Source organism: Protomyctophum bolini, assembly GCF_963924005.1.
Source record: "Protomyctophum bolini genome assembly, chromosome: 22".
Taxonomy (NCBI): Eukaryota; Metazoa; Chordata; class Actinopteri; order Myctophiformes; family Myctophidae; genus Protomyctophum; species Protomyctophum bolini.
Window position 1 is genome coordinate 23,337,269 of NC_137883.1, and position 15,617 is coordinate 23,352,885.

At 42.5% G+C, this 15,617-nt stretch overlaps 1 protein-coding gene across 4 annotated transcripts; it reads right to left on the reverse strand.

The window, feature by feature from the left end:
- Positions 1 to 1,308: 1,308 nt before the first annotated feature.
- Positions 1,309 to 14,779, reverse strand: LOC308309479 (uncharacterized protein). Of its 4 annotated transcripts, none has more exons than XM_080755351.1 (19): positions 14,532 to 14,779; positions 13,888 to 13,931; positions 12,733 to 12,847; positions 12,170 to 12,224; positions 11,841 to 12,045; positions 11,158 to 11,226; positions 10,350 to 10,528; positions 9,427 to 9,878; positions 9,108 to 9,155; positions 8,908 to 8,941; positions 8,244 to 8,340; positions 7,199 to 7,308; positions 6,245 to 6,457; positions 5,284 to 5,557; positions 4,636 to 4,703; positions 4,253 to 4,408; positions 3,077 to 3,216; positions 2,520 to 2,610; positions 1,309 to 2,193 (listed from the first exon to the last, which is right to left on the reverse strand). In XM_080755351.1, exons 1-19 carry the CDS (start codon positions 14,679 to 14,681, stop codon positions 2,099 to 2,101), a joined length of 2,595 nt encoding a protein of 864 aa, XP_080611477.1. In that variant the 5' UTR covers positions 14,682 to 14,779; the 3' UTR covers positions 1,309 to 2,098. The 4 variants fall into 4 exon arrangements, with proteins under 4 accessions (XP_080611477.1, XP_080611476.1, XP_080611478.1 ...); XM_080755350.1 differs by having other exon boundaries at positions 11,158 to 11,244; XM_080755352.1 differs by lacking the exon at positions 13,888 to 13,931 and having other exon boundaries at positions 11,158 to 11,244.
- Positions 14,780 to 15,617: the final 838 nt, after the last annotated feature.

Genomic DNA, 15,617 nt, shown 5'->3' on the forward strand with positions numbered 1-15,617 from the left:
ATCCATGGTTAAAACAATAAGGATGTTTTTTTTAATTCATTGCATTTTTCCCCCTCATAATAGTACATCTCTGCCATTAGAAGAAGTGCTCATCTGCTAGCTAATACAACAATTAGACTAGCCAATAGCCATATCTGGTCTATAGACTAGAGAGCATCAAAGCAAGAACTTGAAGTTGGTAAACTTCAACTTGTTCAGAACATAAACTGGAAGATTAGCACTTCACTGCTCTGTCAGGAAGGTAGTGTGGATTGCTGCTATTCCACAGCTGCAATATAGCATTTACAGCTGCAGTATAGTAAAGTAAGTAGCCTTGCCAAGCCATGAGGCCTATAGGGCAGGAGCCTATCTCCTGTTTCTGTAGCGTGAGGCAGCTTGATGTACAAGTACACCCCCTGGACATGACGCAAGTATGTCACAGGGAATCCAACCCTTGATGCTGAGTGTCAAGCAGGGAGGCACTGGGTCCCATTTTTAGAGTCTTTGGTATGACCCGGCCGGGGATCGAACCCTGACCTCCCAGTCTCAGGGCGGACAGTCTAACCACAAGGCTATAGTATACAATAATTGGTAGTGGTGGCGGTGTCTATAACTGAATGTCTTTGCAAAGTATTGTAAACCACAAAACTGGTGCATGCAAGAAGCCCGACACAGCTACTTTAGCTTCAATTTAAATCCTCTTTACACTGCAGAATGAAAATACGGTACTATGGGGAATTGGGGATATGACTAGTCATGGTGCTATGATAGCCTACTACCAGTCATTGTATTCAATTCACGAGTTTCAAATGTAGTCCTACACCAGCTTTAGAAAACAATAACAAAGAAAATCACTATACTTGTGCCTAGTCTGGAAAGTAGCTGGAAAGTGGGGGCGGCAGTGGCTCAGGGGTAGAGTGACCGGATGGAAACCACAGGCTCCCCCAGAGTTAGTGTCGAAGTGTCCTTGAGCAAGACTCAACCCCTAATTGCTCCCGATGTGCAGGTTGGTGCCTTGCAGAGTTTCATCTGGCATTGGCGTGTGAATAGGTGAATGTACTGCATAACCTCTGTAAAGCGCCATGGATAAAGGTGCTAAATAAATGCACCATTTAGCTAATCTACATGAATTTCTTCTTTCGAGTCAATGAGATGGTCTGCAATCTCAGGGTCCCCTGCCTGTCACTTCACATCATTACATTGAAATCATGAACATAACACTTGCTCTGTATCCTTCCCAGACCATGCAGTAGCCTATATGAGTCTTTACTCCAGGGTAAGTGCTTGAATGCATACCAATACAAAATAATAGGTAACGTTGCATTAACCAGATTTGTGTTTTATTGAACAATTTTGAGAACGTAAACAGTGTCAAAAACAGGTAAACAAAAATAAGTAAACTGAAATTATATAATATTAAAAAAATATATACAACTGTATATAACAGATACAAAGTTTCTGCCTGAAAAACTATTTGAAACTTTAATGGAACTCAAATATCGGACCGACCAAATTTGGGCACGGATGACGACCTCTGCTAAGCTCTTTCAGAGCTAACCCATCTATTAATAACTGCACTACCAGTTCGAAAATGGCCTTGCCCAAATTAACAAACAAAAATCTGAATAAACTAACAAATCAAGTGATGCAGCAACAACATTCTCAGAAGTGTTTCAGACATTTAGGTTTGTTTCCGAGACAAGACGGGGTCTAGACTGCCCCTCTGCTAGACAGCAAGCCCCATGGGAGCCACACTATAAAAATACAAAAAGAGCACAATGTACAAAAAAATAATCTGTCTGGTGGAAACCTCTGTCCTCATAAATCCAAACTCAAAAATAGTCGCAGTAGCAGATCTAAAGCTCAAGTCAAAAGGTGTTCGGGCATTTGGATCTGCTACTTTGCATACTTTTGAGTGACTATGTAGTATGATCGAGTATAGGGCAATAATTAGAAGATTAGTAGAATATGGAGTTAAGAGGTTTCTGCCCCAAAGCAACAAAATGTCCTCTTCACTGATCATCAGAAGCTGGTTCCGGTGCCAGGCTAAAAGAGGTAAAAACCCGGTCCTCTTCACTGATCATCATCAGAAGCTGGTTCTGGTAAAACCCGGTCCTCTTCACTGATCATCATCAGAAGCAGATTCTGCCAGGATGCGGGTAAAACCCAGAATCACAGGCTGCTCCCCTGGGTTCTTCAGGCTGTGGGCGTGTCCTGTGGAAATAGAACAATACAATAAGGAGCCAATTGGAAAACGACGCAATTCTTGACACTATGAAGGACGTTCCTGAATGCTTACCGTTATTGTCGTTAGTGTACATTTTATTTATTTATTGTTGTATATATTGTATAGGCTTCTGGAGGTATTTTTCATGGATTTATTATTTATTTGGCTGTTGTATAACTTGACATGTACAATGTAGCGTTGGAAGTGTAATTATGTATTCTGCCACTTGGCCAGTTCCCACTTGAAAAAGAGACGCAGTCTCAATATGTTTTTACTTTTTACATTGAATTTACATTAAATAAAATAAACTTACCACATGGCACTATGAAGGACTGTCCTGGGCTGTAACGGGAGGTCTCACCATCCATGGTCAGAGCCACACAACCCACCAGAACATGGCAAACCTTAAACGCACAAAGAAAATTAAAGTTAAGACAATGGAGCAATTAAGACTCCATTTTAATACAAAATAAATAAATACATGCATGCATGTAGATTAGCCAAATGGTGCATTTATATAGCGCCTTTATCCAAGGCGCTTTACAGAGATTGTAGTGGAGTAGAGTGGGTGGTTTGGGAGCTGTACGCCATAAGAGATTAAACAAAAAAGTTTTAAATACTAATACACTTTATGCACACTGAATTGAGAATAATAAAGTTTCACTTTTGGAATTATATTACCGAAGAAAATTTACTTTTACAAAATATTTCGAATTAATTTATATGGACCTGTATGCATGAGTGTGTGCGTGTGTAATGCACAATCTATGTAAAGCGCCTTGGATAAAGGTGCTATATATATATAAATGCACCATATACCAATGGATGTATACTGCATGTACAGTAGTAAAGACAAAAGAGTCTCCTTACAGTTGTGGCGCTGTGATCCACCCAGAGCGGTTTCCGCATGTTGGAGCCCAGCAACACCTTCCCAGCACAACAGCTGTCATGCACCAGGTCTGTGCATACGCCCAGGATTCTGCCTCGGTGGGAGAACCATTGAAAGTTGTCTGTTGCACAAGACAAACAGACAAGACATTTTAAACACGTCTGGATTGATGCAAACTGCACTCAAACACAGAAGGAAAAAATATGTCATGGCTTACAACTGTTCCATGCATAATAATGCATGGGACAGTTATAAGCTGTTTTATGGTATAAAGCACAGCAGCCATGTGTTCATAAAACAGAAAGATTGGGTATTGGGTAAGACTGACGTTATGTATCTTTCAGGACCTTTCACTGCTTCGTCTCAACCATTACTCAATGGCTCTGGTCTCAGCCACCGCGGTGGATATTTTGACATTCCGTTTTTTTTGTTGGAATGTTGCCACTACTGTTGGAGCAGCCATAAACTAAACAGGTTCATCTCGATGTTCTGGGCATCTTTGTAATGTTTGTCACGTTTTCTTCCCCCTATGTCCCCATAGACATGTTTAATATTGAAAAATATTAAAACTGTCCCTGCAACACTGTCAGGGAGGTAGGTGGCTTACAATAGTCATTTGATAGTCCTGTACGCATCTTACCCAGGTAGGATGTGTACATTCTGTCAGACTTGGGTGCGCTACGTCGCTGTGTTCTTATTCTTACCGTAGGCAGTGGAAGGCCAGACCATGTTCCATCACACTGAGAGGTCTACGTCGCTGTGTTCTTACCGTAGGCAGTGGAAGGCCAGACCATGTTCCACCACACTGAGAGGTCTACGTCGCTGTGTTCTTACCGTAGGCAGTGGAAGGCCAGACCATGTTCCACCACACTGAGAGGTCTACGTCGCTGTGTTCTTACCGTAGGCAGTGGAAGGCCAGACCATGTTCCACCACACTGAGAGGTCTACGTCGCTGTGTTCTTACCGTAGGCAGTGGAAGGCCAGACCATGTTCCACCACACTGAGAGGTCTACGTCGCTGTGTTCTTACCGTAGGCAGTGGAAGGCCAGACCATGTTCCACCACACAGAGGTCTACGTCGCTGTGTTCTTACCGTAGGCAGTGGAAGGAAAGACTATGTTCCACCACACTAAGAGGTCTACGTCGCTGTGTTCTTACCGTAGGCAGTGGAAGGAAAGACTATGTTCCACCACACTGAGAGGTCTTCCTGATCACGGTCAGTCAGAGACAGTGGAGCCAGAGGGAGCGCACACATCTCTGTGGCAGACAGAGATGAGACTGGACATCTCGACTGGACGGTCGATGACGGAAGAACTGAAACAAAACAAATGGGGCCATTAGGCCACAGGTTTTCGGTGAGGTGATGTGTAAAAAGAAACAAACTGGCGAAACAGAGCAGCGAGAGAACAAAGGAATGAAAATAATAGACAGTGACAGAAAGAGAGAGAAAATATAGAATAGGAAAGGAATAGAATAGAGGCTGATAGGCAGTAGAGAGAAAGCAGAGGGAAAAGATTGCGAACCACTGCTTTAATACATACATGAGTCCTCTTCCTCACGAGAGTCCAGTTCAATAAGAGAAGACGGTCCACTTACGAAGCCTTGTGACCTGTGGTGAAAAAACAGTCAATAACCAGTTTTTTACAACACGTTGTAAAAACCCTTCCTATATCTATGGCGGGCCACAAATTCCAATAAAATGTTAATGACAGTTCTTATTGTAATCATTGTGTAACGATATAGTAGTAACAGATTTAAAATTTCAACAATCAAATATGTAGTCAGCAATCGTATCAAATAGTCTTGCAATAATCATTATTGCTGGATCACACATAAATTACATCATCAACTTCACCACTATATGCAAGATTAGTTTTTGTAATATTGTTCCTGCTGTTCTACTTACTGCCAATCAGGTGAAGAAATCACAGAATGACGTTTCAAACAGTTGCTTTTTATGAAATATCCCAAATGCTTAGGGATTTAGGGAAGATGCTTTTGCCAATGTTGAAAGTTCGACCACATGTCATCATTTTATGCTCTCAAGAGTTAAAAACCTAAAAGGTCCATTTGGTTACCAACTCTCCCATAATTTAGCTGGGGACCACCTGGAACCCCCTCAAGGACCACTGGTTGAAAACCACTGCTCAGTCTAATCCATGAGTTTAAGATGAGTAAGAGTTTCTCACTTGTCATCAGAGAGCCGATTTCTGCTTGGGAAGCTGTAGTCCTGGGAGGGCCAGCGTCGCACAGGGGATTCTGTGAGGGACGATGATGCAGCAATCACAGGGGATACTGTAAGGGCCGAGGATGCACCAATCACAGCCGGACGCTGGTTGGTGTCGCTGGCTGAAACTGCCACCGCCGGATTCCCGCTGGCTTCACCTTCCATTGCAGAGTGATAAACGGAATCACGGGTGGCAGGGTCTGCATCTTCCATTGCAGACTGTTCTTCCGATAGGGCTGCGACGAACGATCATGACATTTTAGTTGATGATTAATAGGTGTACAATTGTTGGACATTTCCGTTTCGCTTTTAGGCTTCCAAAACAAAAGTCTGCACATGGCAGATGGCTGAGAATGACTGGTACCCATTACCAATAGTCAAATGTTGCAATGTTGCATGGTAAGACTACAGTCATTAGTATTATTGCCAACCCCTGGGTGGGTCAGCTGTGTAACTCTCGAAGTTAAGCCGTGTATACGTTCATTTCAACATCACAGCCAAGCCTGAGGAAGGTCGCAAGACCGAAACGTTGCTCAATAAAATGCTCTGAACCAGCAAGTGGCAGTGTGCGGATGTCCCTCCTTTCACATGATCATACTCTGTCATCATCGCACCTGCTCCAAATTGCCTACCAGGTGTGCGGAAGTCTTCTCTCTACAAACATCACAGCCATACAAAATAAACTAAACTATTTGGATTGGCATTGGACAATCGCTTTTTGGGGTGGGATTTAAATTAGCCCTTCACTAAATCCCACCCCAAAAAGCAATTGTCCAATGCCAATCCAAATAGTTTAGCAACGGTTGCTATGCAGGTCAAGCTTTCTTTGCTCGTACGTGCCTATTGGACAAGGATGGGTTGGGGTGGGATTTAGCGATGGACTAATTGTGGGAGGCCTACATGTTCTAAAGCTGGATACTCACAGGAATCACTGGGCGGTGAAGCCTGCTCCTCCTCGACAGGGAAGGATATTCCATCCTCCTCTGTGGCGCTGCCCGTGCAAGGACTGCTGCTCACAACAACACGCACACGGCCGACGGCCTTTGGAGTCGAGGCGAACGTCTTTCTCAGGGGGAGTTCAGGGGATTCTCGCTGTGGCGAGATTGCCACGTTTCCATTTTCAGAGGCGCCGTCTCCTGTAAAACAGACACATTCGGTTATTAATTCAACTATCACAACATCATGATACATGATGTTGATACATGCGAATAGAGAACAGTTATTATTTCCCTTGCGAATATTCTATTGATTACGTTTTTGATTAGTCAAGTTATTTTATCAATTGTTATCTGTTACACATCAGTGGTTCAACCATTTAAGGACATGACCCCCAATGTTGCACAAGACAAGGCGGTGTAAGGTTATAGAATATATAGTGTCCGTTTAAAAAAAAAATTGCCTCCTTATATTATTTGACAATTTGGCTAATGTTTTAATTACTTTTGACACAGTACTGGTCTTTTTTCATTTATGGAGGCATTTAAAAAAAGAAAAATCCTTAAATTGTCACTTGACTGTCATGTGGGGACCCCCTGGGGGTCCCGACCTACAGGTTGAGAATCAGTGTTCTAGACCAGTGGTTCGGGGACCCCTAGGGGTCCTTGAGGGAGTTCCAGGTGGTCCCCAGCTAAATGATAGCTTGGAACCAAGCATGGACCCTTATGGATCTGACCAGGGTTCCAGAGATAGAAATGCCATCAAATGGGAGTCTGTACTCTGTAGCCTAATGCATGTCAAACTGTGGGTCCGGGTTGAGAATCACTGCTAGAGCCATAACAATCTCTCTTATGGGGGTCCCTGTCATATCTTTTCAAATGGGGGTCCGCAGGCTTATTAGGGGGTCTTTGAGGTTTGGGAATCACCGTTCTAGACCTTACCTGTCTGGGCTGTGGGTTTTCTCTTCCCGGTGGCTTCCACCTCAACAGTTCCAGCTGTCTGACTGGGACGCTTCGTTGCTCTGGGCGTCTTGCTGGGGCTCCGCTTCCTTCTGTCACAACAATCACAAACCTTTATTTGACCGTTTGTGTTGAATGTTTTGCGATCAATGGTTTCAATTTAGCTGAATATTGGTAACGTGTGAATAACAAATGTCAGTTTGGACTTTAAGGCTTCGCAAACAATAATTGCATGGGGCAGATATGAATATTAACTTACATATACAAAGAAATGACCTACAGTACATATTCAGTATCTTTATACTTTCAAAATAATGCGTTGTGAGCTTGTATTGTAGATGGGCTTTTTCCACCATTTTCTTTTTTTAAGTGTAGTTATGAGACGTTATGATTACAAGAAAACTCACTTAACATGCTTTTCAAGGAAATGTCAGGATAATAACAATGAAGTCATTGTGTTTTCAATATGGAAACGATTCTGGCTCTTATGCAAAAATTATGATGATTGATTGACTTAATTTCATGTACAAGTAAAAAAAAAACAAGTGCATATAATAGTCAGGGATAAACACAAAAGCTTGTCAGGTCATTTCCATTTTGGTCCTTTCAAAACAGTAAAAAGGTTGTTGTAGACTGGAATAGTTTTTCGGAGAAAAAGTGTGCAGGGATATTCATATAAAAGTTCAAGTCCGTTGCTCTCCCCTTGTCCCCCATATATGGGGACTAGGTTGGTGGAGGGTGTGTAGAGCCCAGGATCACATTAGATGATTGACACAGGGGTGAAAAATGGGTTACAAAATCGTGGGATAAAAAATATAATAATAAAAAAAAAGTGATACATCCATTAGATCATTTACAATTAGGGCATTGTTAGTTATGAATGAATAGGTCCTGCTAGTCATCTTTTGAGTGAAGAATTAAAAAATTCTCCTTTGAAAGACTTTTAAGAAGCCCATTCCACATGACAATGCTCTGCAATTATGATGTCAGTCATTTGAGATATCTGTAATGATTGTGCCAGGCCTACCTGTCAGACGTGGGGAGGTCTCCGATGCCCAGCCCATGGCTCAGCCACCAGTCGCCAGGCGGCCTCCGACTCCTTTCGGATGAACGCACAACGGAATCTGAGCAGATAAAGAGTTAAAAGCGTCATGCTTTACGATAGGCTACAGCCATGGTTCTCAACCTCGGTGAGGACTCAAAAAGGGTCCCACATGATTGGGGATGGGGACAGACAGTTTAAAGACGTAGTGAAATACGTTTTTCACACCTTTATAACATCTGTGGTCATCATATGGGCATACCCAAAAATTTGTGTATTTTTATACACAAATGGAAATGTATTTTTATACACATTTTAATGTTTTTCTTTAGTTCAAAGTTTGTTTAGTGAACGCATTGACAATGGGGGGGAGGGCTGTAGAAAGACGCAGACACTCTGGAATGTCACACGGGTGCATTCAGGTTTGCTCTGGGCATAACTCGAGTGCTGAATTTGTTCATAACATATCAGGATAAAGTAGCATGCGTGGACGCAGGCCTAGTAACGTCACTGAGCACCCCAGTTGTTAAATTGCTTGATTCAGCAATTAGATACGATACTCATTTTCCGTCACTTCCTTGGTTGCACACAAAAGCTCAAGTAGGTTAATGACCCCAAACACATTTTGAAAGTGGTGGAAAAGAGTTACCTGAACAGTCAGTCTTCTCTTCTTCAGAGCTGTCCTGTTGAGTGGAGAACAGGGATGCAACCGTTAATTTAAACGCTAAAAAAAGGCTTCTAAATCCTAATAGTTTTTAGAAAACCACATGTCTATGTTCTATGTCAGTGATGCTCAACCTTTTTCATGTCAAGGACCCCCATCTTTGCCTCATTTTCAGGCTTCATTACCTTTGTAGGTTGTACCTCCGTCTCTAATGCCGAGCTGTCAGAGGATACCTACAACAGGGAGTGACGCAACAGTTAAATCAGTGGGTTTCAACCAGTGGTCCAAGAGGATTCCAGGTGGTTCCCAAGCTAAATTATGGAGTATGTAAACAAATGGACCCTGATTTGAAGTGTAAAATTAAATCAAATGGACTCAAAAATGTAATCAAAAGGATTTAACATGACTATTAAAAAAAAAGAAATCATTCAAAAGACTATGACTAAGTGGTGGGGAATAACTGGGTTCTATCATCAAGCTCATTGTCGGATATACCGTAGTCACCTTTCTCTTGGGATACTTTTTGGATCCAGCTTTGCTGGAGCTCTGTGCGGAACTAGTCTTCTTCACAGGTGTGTTCCTGGAGCTCTCTGCGGAACCAGTCTTCTTCACAGGTGTGTTACTGGAGCTCTGTGCGGAACCAGTCTTCTTCACAGGTGTGTTACTGGAGCTCTGTGCGGAACCAGTCTTCTTCACAGGTGTGTTACTGGAGCTCTGTGCGGAACCAGTCTTCTTCACAGGTGTGTTACTGGAGCTCTGTGCGGAACCAGTCTTCTTCACAGGTGTGTTACTGGAGATCTGTGAGGAACCAGTCTTCTTCACAGGTGTGTTACTGGAGATCTGTGAGGAACCAGTCTTCTTCACAGGTGTGTTACTGGAGATCTGTGAGGAACCAATCTTCACAGGTTTCTTCTCCCTTGCATCTCCTTCCTCCTCCATTGAAAAGTCTTTGGAATCTGCCGACAGGTACGGGCGATACGACTTCAAATCAATGTCACGATTATTTCAAACTTTTGCCTCAATTACAATTAATGAACGATATAGATAGATAGATGTGTATGTGGAAGAACAAAGTGTAATGGCCTTTTCAGACAGGGAGTGACACGCCTAGTAATTAATTTTCAATGAGGCGTGCGTCTATAATTTTAGATGCAAAGTTGAAGGGGTGATTAATTTACGTGGTGAGCATTGTGGTGAGCTTATTATCTCTACGCTACGCATCCCGCACCTCTCATGACATGAGCAGACCTGTCGCTCATGACCCGTCGCTCCCCGTCTAATACAGGGTTAAAGTGGGAAGATTTTTTTTATTATCAGCCGCAGGTCTTGGGTGGAATGGGTAAACCTACACGAGCGAGATTAAGTTAGGCTATTGGTTCTAAATGTGGGTTTCGATACATTTTCTGTTCATTGCCAGTTGCCCTTACCTGGTGATCCTCCATGCTCTGAAGAGGAGCTTGTCTCCAGCTCCTTCGGTCTCCTCTTGGTTCTCCTGAAACTAAAAGGAGATACTACTACCTCGTCCACCATCATGAACTCCTCTTCCTCGACCTCCGAAGGAGGTGTTGGAACTGGAGCCTTTGTCCGCGGAGAGAACACCATGTTCCTTAAAAGATGAATTACAAAACATGATTAGGTTGTGTTTTACCATGTTCATGTACTTTAACCCATTAAAACCGTGAAAGCATCACTGTCATTTTAGCTATACATTGTCGCTATCTGACAGAAACCATTCATCTCTCCATATTCAAACTTTCGTGAACGGCCTACGTTATCATACCAACTACACTGACTACAGCATCACACGAAAGCATCTAAAGTAGCAGATCCACAAGCTTTAAAACACTGCACTCTTTTTCTCTGCTACTTCTGCCTTAATAAAATAAAATACTCAAAAGAAAAGTTTTGGATTTAGAACTTCTAAGCATTTGTAGAATCGGCCTAAGCTGGCCCAGGGTTCCCACACAATTTCCAAAACCTTTCCAGAATATTTAACCCAATTTCCAGACCTACAACAGCCATTCAGCGTAATAAATCCTATGTGCAATGCCCAAAGGCAGGCAGTGTAGCAAAAATAAAGCATATTAGAATATAGAATGGTATAGTTCCATTCCAATCTGGCGCGTGCCCAGTTTAAGACAAAAACTGCAAAGGAGTAAATGACCATCAATAAAACAGTCAAATGAGTACCATATTCAATACTGAAAACCAACTGATCATGGAGGGAGAACTTACCGGGGTGCTACAACCTTCTTCGAGGGGCTCAGAGTTTCAATGGGAGACTCAGCCTCGGAACTGTCCAGCCTAAAAGGTAAGAACGCACTGAAGGATATGACAGGAAAATACAATGTGTAACATTCTGTGTACTACATTTCCATTAGATTTCCATTTCTTCCAAATGAACCGTTATGGGTCTGGAACTTCGAGAATGTACGAATGAATCAAATGTAATTTTTTGTAGACTTTAATAAAAACACCGTGCTCATCTGACAGGGTGAGGTGCTGGTGCCAGACTCAAAAGAAAAGTGCCTCGGGTCTTGGGGGGGCAGCGGTGGCTCAGGACTCAGTAGAGTGGCTGGATGGTAACCAGTAACCACAAGGTTGCCAGTTCAAACCCTGGCTCACCCAGAGTTAGTGTCGAAGTGTCCATGACACATGACACTGAACCCCTAATTGCTCCTGATGTGCTGGTTGGTGCCTTGCATGGTTTCTGCTACCATCAGTGTATGAATGTGTGAATGTAATGCACAATCTATGTAAAGTGCCTTGGATAAAGGCGCTATATAAATGCACCATTTAAATGGGTTAACACAGAGGGTTTTTACAGTGTCGATTGGGGTGTACCAGAGATAACCGATCGTAACAAATCTAACTGGGGGTCGGTTGAGAATCACTGCTTTATAATATTATTTCCTTACGATCTGTTCTGCACTACGTTCCCAGGCTTATCCTCGTCATCCAGCTCGAAGAGGATGGGCTCCGGTTCTTCCAGTTCCCATGACGAGGCATCAGGCATTGATGCCCAAATTGGTGGATGCTTTTCAAAAAATTCACAGTGACTCAGTGACTCCGTTCCCCTCTTCACAGGTGTGTTTAGAAGAGAGGAGGCCTTAACCACTTCCTCTACATGAAGGGGGAAAAAGAACAGACAAAGACAACAAAACAGAATAAAACCAAAAGCATGGTAACAACTTTCCAAATGTGAATATTTCTTATACCAGAGACAGCCATTTTGTAATTTTTGTACCAATATCCAGGCTCTTGGATGGCGTCGCCAACTGCAGGACATCCATTTTGGGATCCTAAAAATAAAAATAAATGTCTTACTCAACAGGAAATCTAGTCTTAATATTTGCCAAACGAGATGTGCCGAATAGACATTTTGGACGATATCGATATAATGAAATGCCATAATGGCCGATAACCGATGTCGATATGATCTTATTCTGTATTAAAACAATAATAATTTTGTCTATTCTGAAAATACATGCAACAGGGTGTCTGCACTGCAGGCTTAGGCAAGTCAGATTTTACTTTAATGCCTTCATATTTAATATTGTGAGCTTGTAGTTCAAGCTGTTACTTTGAGCTTGTTTATCTGTAAATTGATTGATTTATTAATCGAACCGATACAGATTAATCTAAAAACAACTAGAATCGATACAGATGTGTTTGCCAATTAATCTCCCATCACTTGAATAATTTTGAACATTTCAACAACATAAATCTTCTCTCCGCTACACATCATCTTTTCAGATCCTTTCGGGAGTCCTTGACATGAAAACGTTTCAGGACCACATTGTACATTACCATTTCAGATGATGATCCATCAGATTGGGATTCTTCACTTGGATGAAGGTGTCCAGGTGCCAGTGCAGCACTTGCCTCCATGATCCCTTCTTCTCGACCCGAATCACCGGTACCGCTGAAAAGATAGAATCTGAGTTGAAAAAAATCCAAATAATTTAGGGGACCGGTAAACTTTTTTGTTAAACAAAGATTGAACTGCTACAGTCTGTTCTATTGCAGGGGTCCTTGAGGGAGTTCCAGGGGGTCCCCAGCTAAATGATAAGTTTGGAACCAAATGGACCCTTATGGGGCTGCAATTCTGAGAGTGTACACATTTCTACGTCTACGAGTTAAATTAACATACATTTGATTTTACAATTCAAATTAGTGTCTCAAAGATAGAGAAATGCCATTAAATGGGGGTCCATACATTAATGCATGTCAAACTGGGGGTCCTTGAAATTAAACGGGTTCAGAATCACTGCTAGAGCCGTAAAAATATTCTCTTATGGGGGTCCCTGGGTCCTTGACCTTAACAAGTTTGGGAATCACTGACCTAGGGTGAGACAGAAAATAGCAGCCAGGAGAATGAGACTAGCAGGACCCCGTCCGAAGAGCCAGCCAAGTGGTGCTGTGGGAACTATCCAGGGAACCAACACACAGGCTTCTGACACCGATGTACTCACTAACTGGAATGACCCGATGCGACGATAACAAAGCTTCAACTGCTAATCATTTGTGTTGTCATGGAGTAATAGTAAATCAAGGAGAGGTTTACGAAGTGTGAAGGAAGAAAACGCTGCTCTCTAGTCTACAAAATGCATGCTTACTCCAACTGAGCTGGATGAAAAAAGAGCCAGCCGTCACCTTCACCTCATCAGGCCTTAATTGGGAATCTTAAGGCCTATTCATAGTCTGGATTTTCGGTGGTGAGCTGACCACCGGAGCTGAGATAACGTTGAGCGGTGGTGAGTAAAAACAGAGAGCAGGGCTGGAGTGGTGGTTTGCTCTTCACCGCGGCTTGTGACGTCATGTTGTAGTTCAGTGGTCACCCCACCACCGAAAATCCAGACTAGGTATGAGCCTTTAATTGGGATCACCTGTGACCTGGCAGAGTTGTGCGCCCCTATGGTTGTGCGTGGGGGGTGGGGGCATACTTTAGTACACAACACATACCTTTCCTTGTGTGCCGAGCATCCTAGGTCCATGATGGGCCTCTTCTGTAAAACATTGTGAGCTTGTAGATCAGCAATTTACTTTATGGAATTTCTTAGATTTGTTTTGTTTATTTTAAAATGTATAACTTCTTTTACATTTTATAAATAAAATCTTTTGAAAAGAAAATTACATTTTAATAGGAGTCGTGAGTGACCCATTAAAATTCAAGGTTTGTTCAATGTTTACCGTTGAGTGAGAGTTTTGATTGATTGATTGAAAAATGTATTAACAGTTTGCAGAATTACAGTACATTTAAAGCACAACAACAGGGTCCACCAAATATATTATCTGGAACGTGGAACCCGCCAAATAATAATTTGGGGTAGCACAAACATTTAGACTCTCGTAGAGGTTTGTATTTTATTTTAATCAGAATAAACACCTACGAGAGTCTAAATGTTTGGGCTAAATTTGGGGGACCCTTAGCCCCTCTCGGAACCCTCCATAAAGCTTTTATGAAATTTGGACTTTAAGCTAAAAATGTCAGAAACTTTACTACCATTGGGTTCTGCTTGTGGGGCTAGGGGACCCTCAGTTCGGGAACCATCTTATTCAACTTTCATTACAGAATCACATTTTAACACACGGTTATATAACTTTACCAGAGTGGGCGTCGTCGACGAGGGGGATGTTTCGGTCTTCGGACAGAAGGATAGGATAGAAGACTCATTTGTTCTTAGCCATTCGAAATAAGCGTCGGAAAAGGTTTTTATTGAAAAGGGGACTTGGTTATTTTTCGCGTGGTTGTTCATGTGTCTGCCATTCTCATTCTTTGCTGATCCGGTAGTATATGGACTAATAAAAACCGTTAAAACTAAGTTTGGTGTTCCGTTAACTTACCGTCAACAGTAGTTTTGTTTTTAAACAAACAGGCCCCGCGGCGCGCCTCTTATCCGGTTTATTCTGCTTCCACTTCCAGGTAACAAGAACCAAAGAAGCTACTTTTGGAACCTGTCTGGAAATATTTACCGCCACCTACTGGATTACAACCTAAAAAAGGACAAAAATATTAAAAAGGGAACGGTTTTGGAGTTTGACATAATTATTATTAGGCGGGGTTCTGGCCATGGTAAAAATAAGTTACATTGTCCAGATGAGCTCTCAGTGGGCCAACCGTACGCTGTACTTACACCTGGGAAAAACTGAATCCATTCTCTTCGGATCAAATAGTAATCTCAAAAAGGCAGATGGCTTCTTGGTTAGAGTTGGTGATGATATTATCACACGGAAGGATCAAATTACCTACCTAGGTTCCATCCTGGAGGCCAATCTTTCCGGTGATAAGATGGCCACCAACGTAATCAAAAAAGTCAATCAAAGAACAAGATTCCTCTACAGGATCTCCTCACTGGTCGACAAAAACACCTTGAAGACCTTAACAGGAGCCCTTGTACAAGGTTTCTTTGACTATGCATCCACCTCCTGGTACCACAGCACCTCAAAGGCCCTTAAAACAAGGCTCCAGACCTCCCAAAACAAACTGGTCAGGCTCCTACTTGGCCTCACCCCCCGAACCCACCTCACCCCTGCCCACTTTGACAGGCTGGGATGGCTTAGGGTCGACGACAGAGTACAGCATCTTGCAATGGGTCTGGTCCACAAGATTAGATACACCACCAAGATACCCATGTACCTGTCTAAATACTTCCTTAATGTAAACGAAGTCCACACCCACAACACCAGAGGGA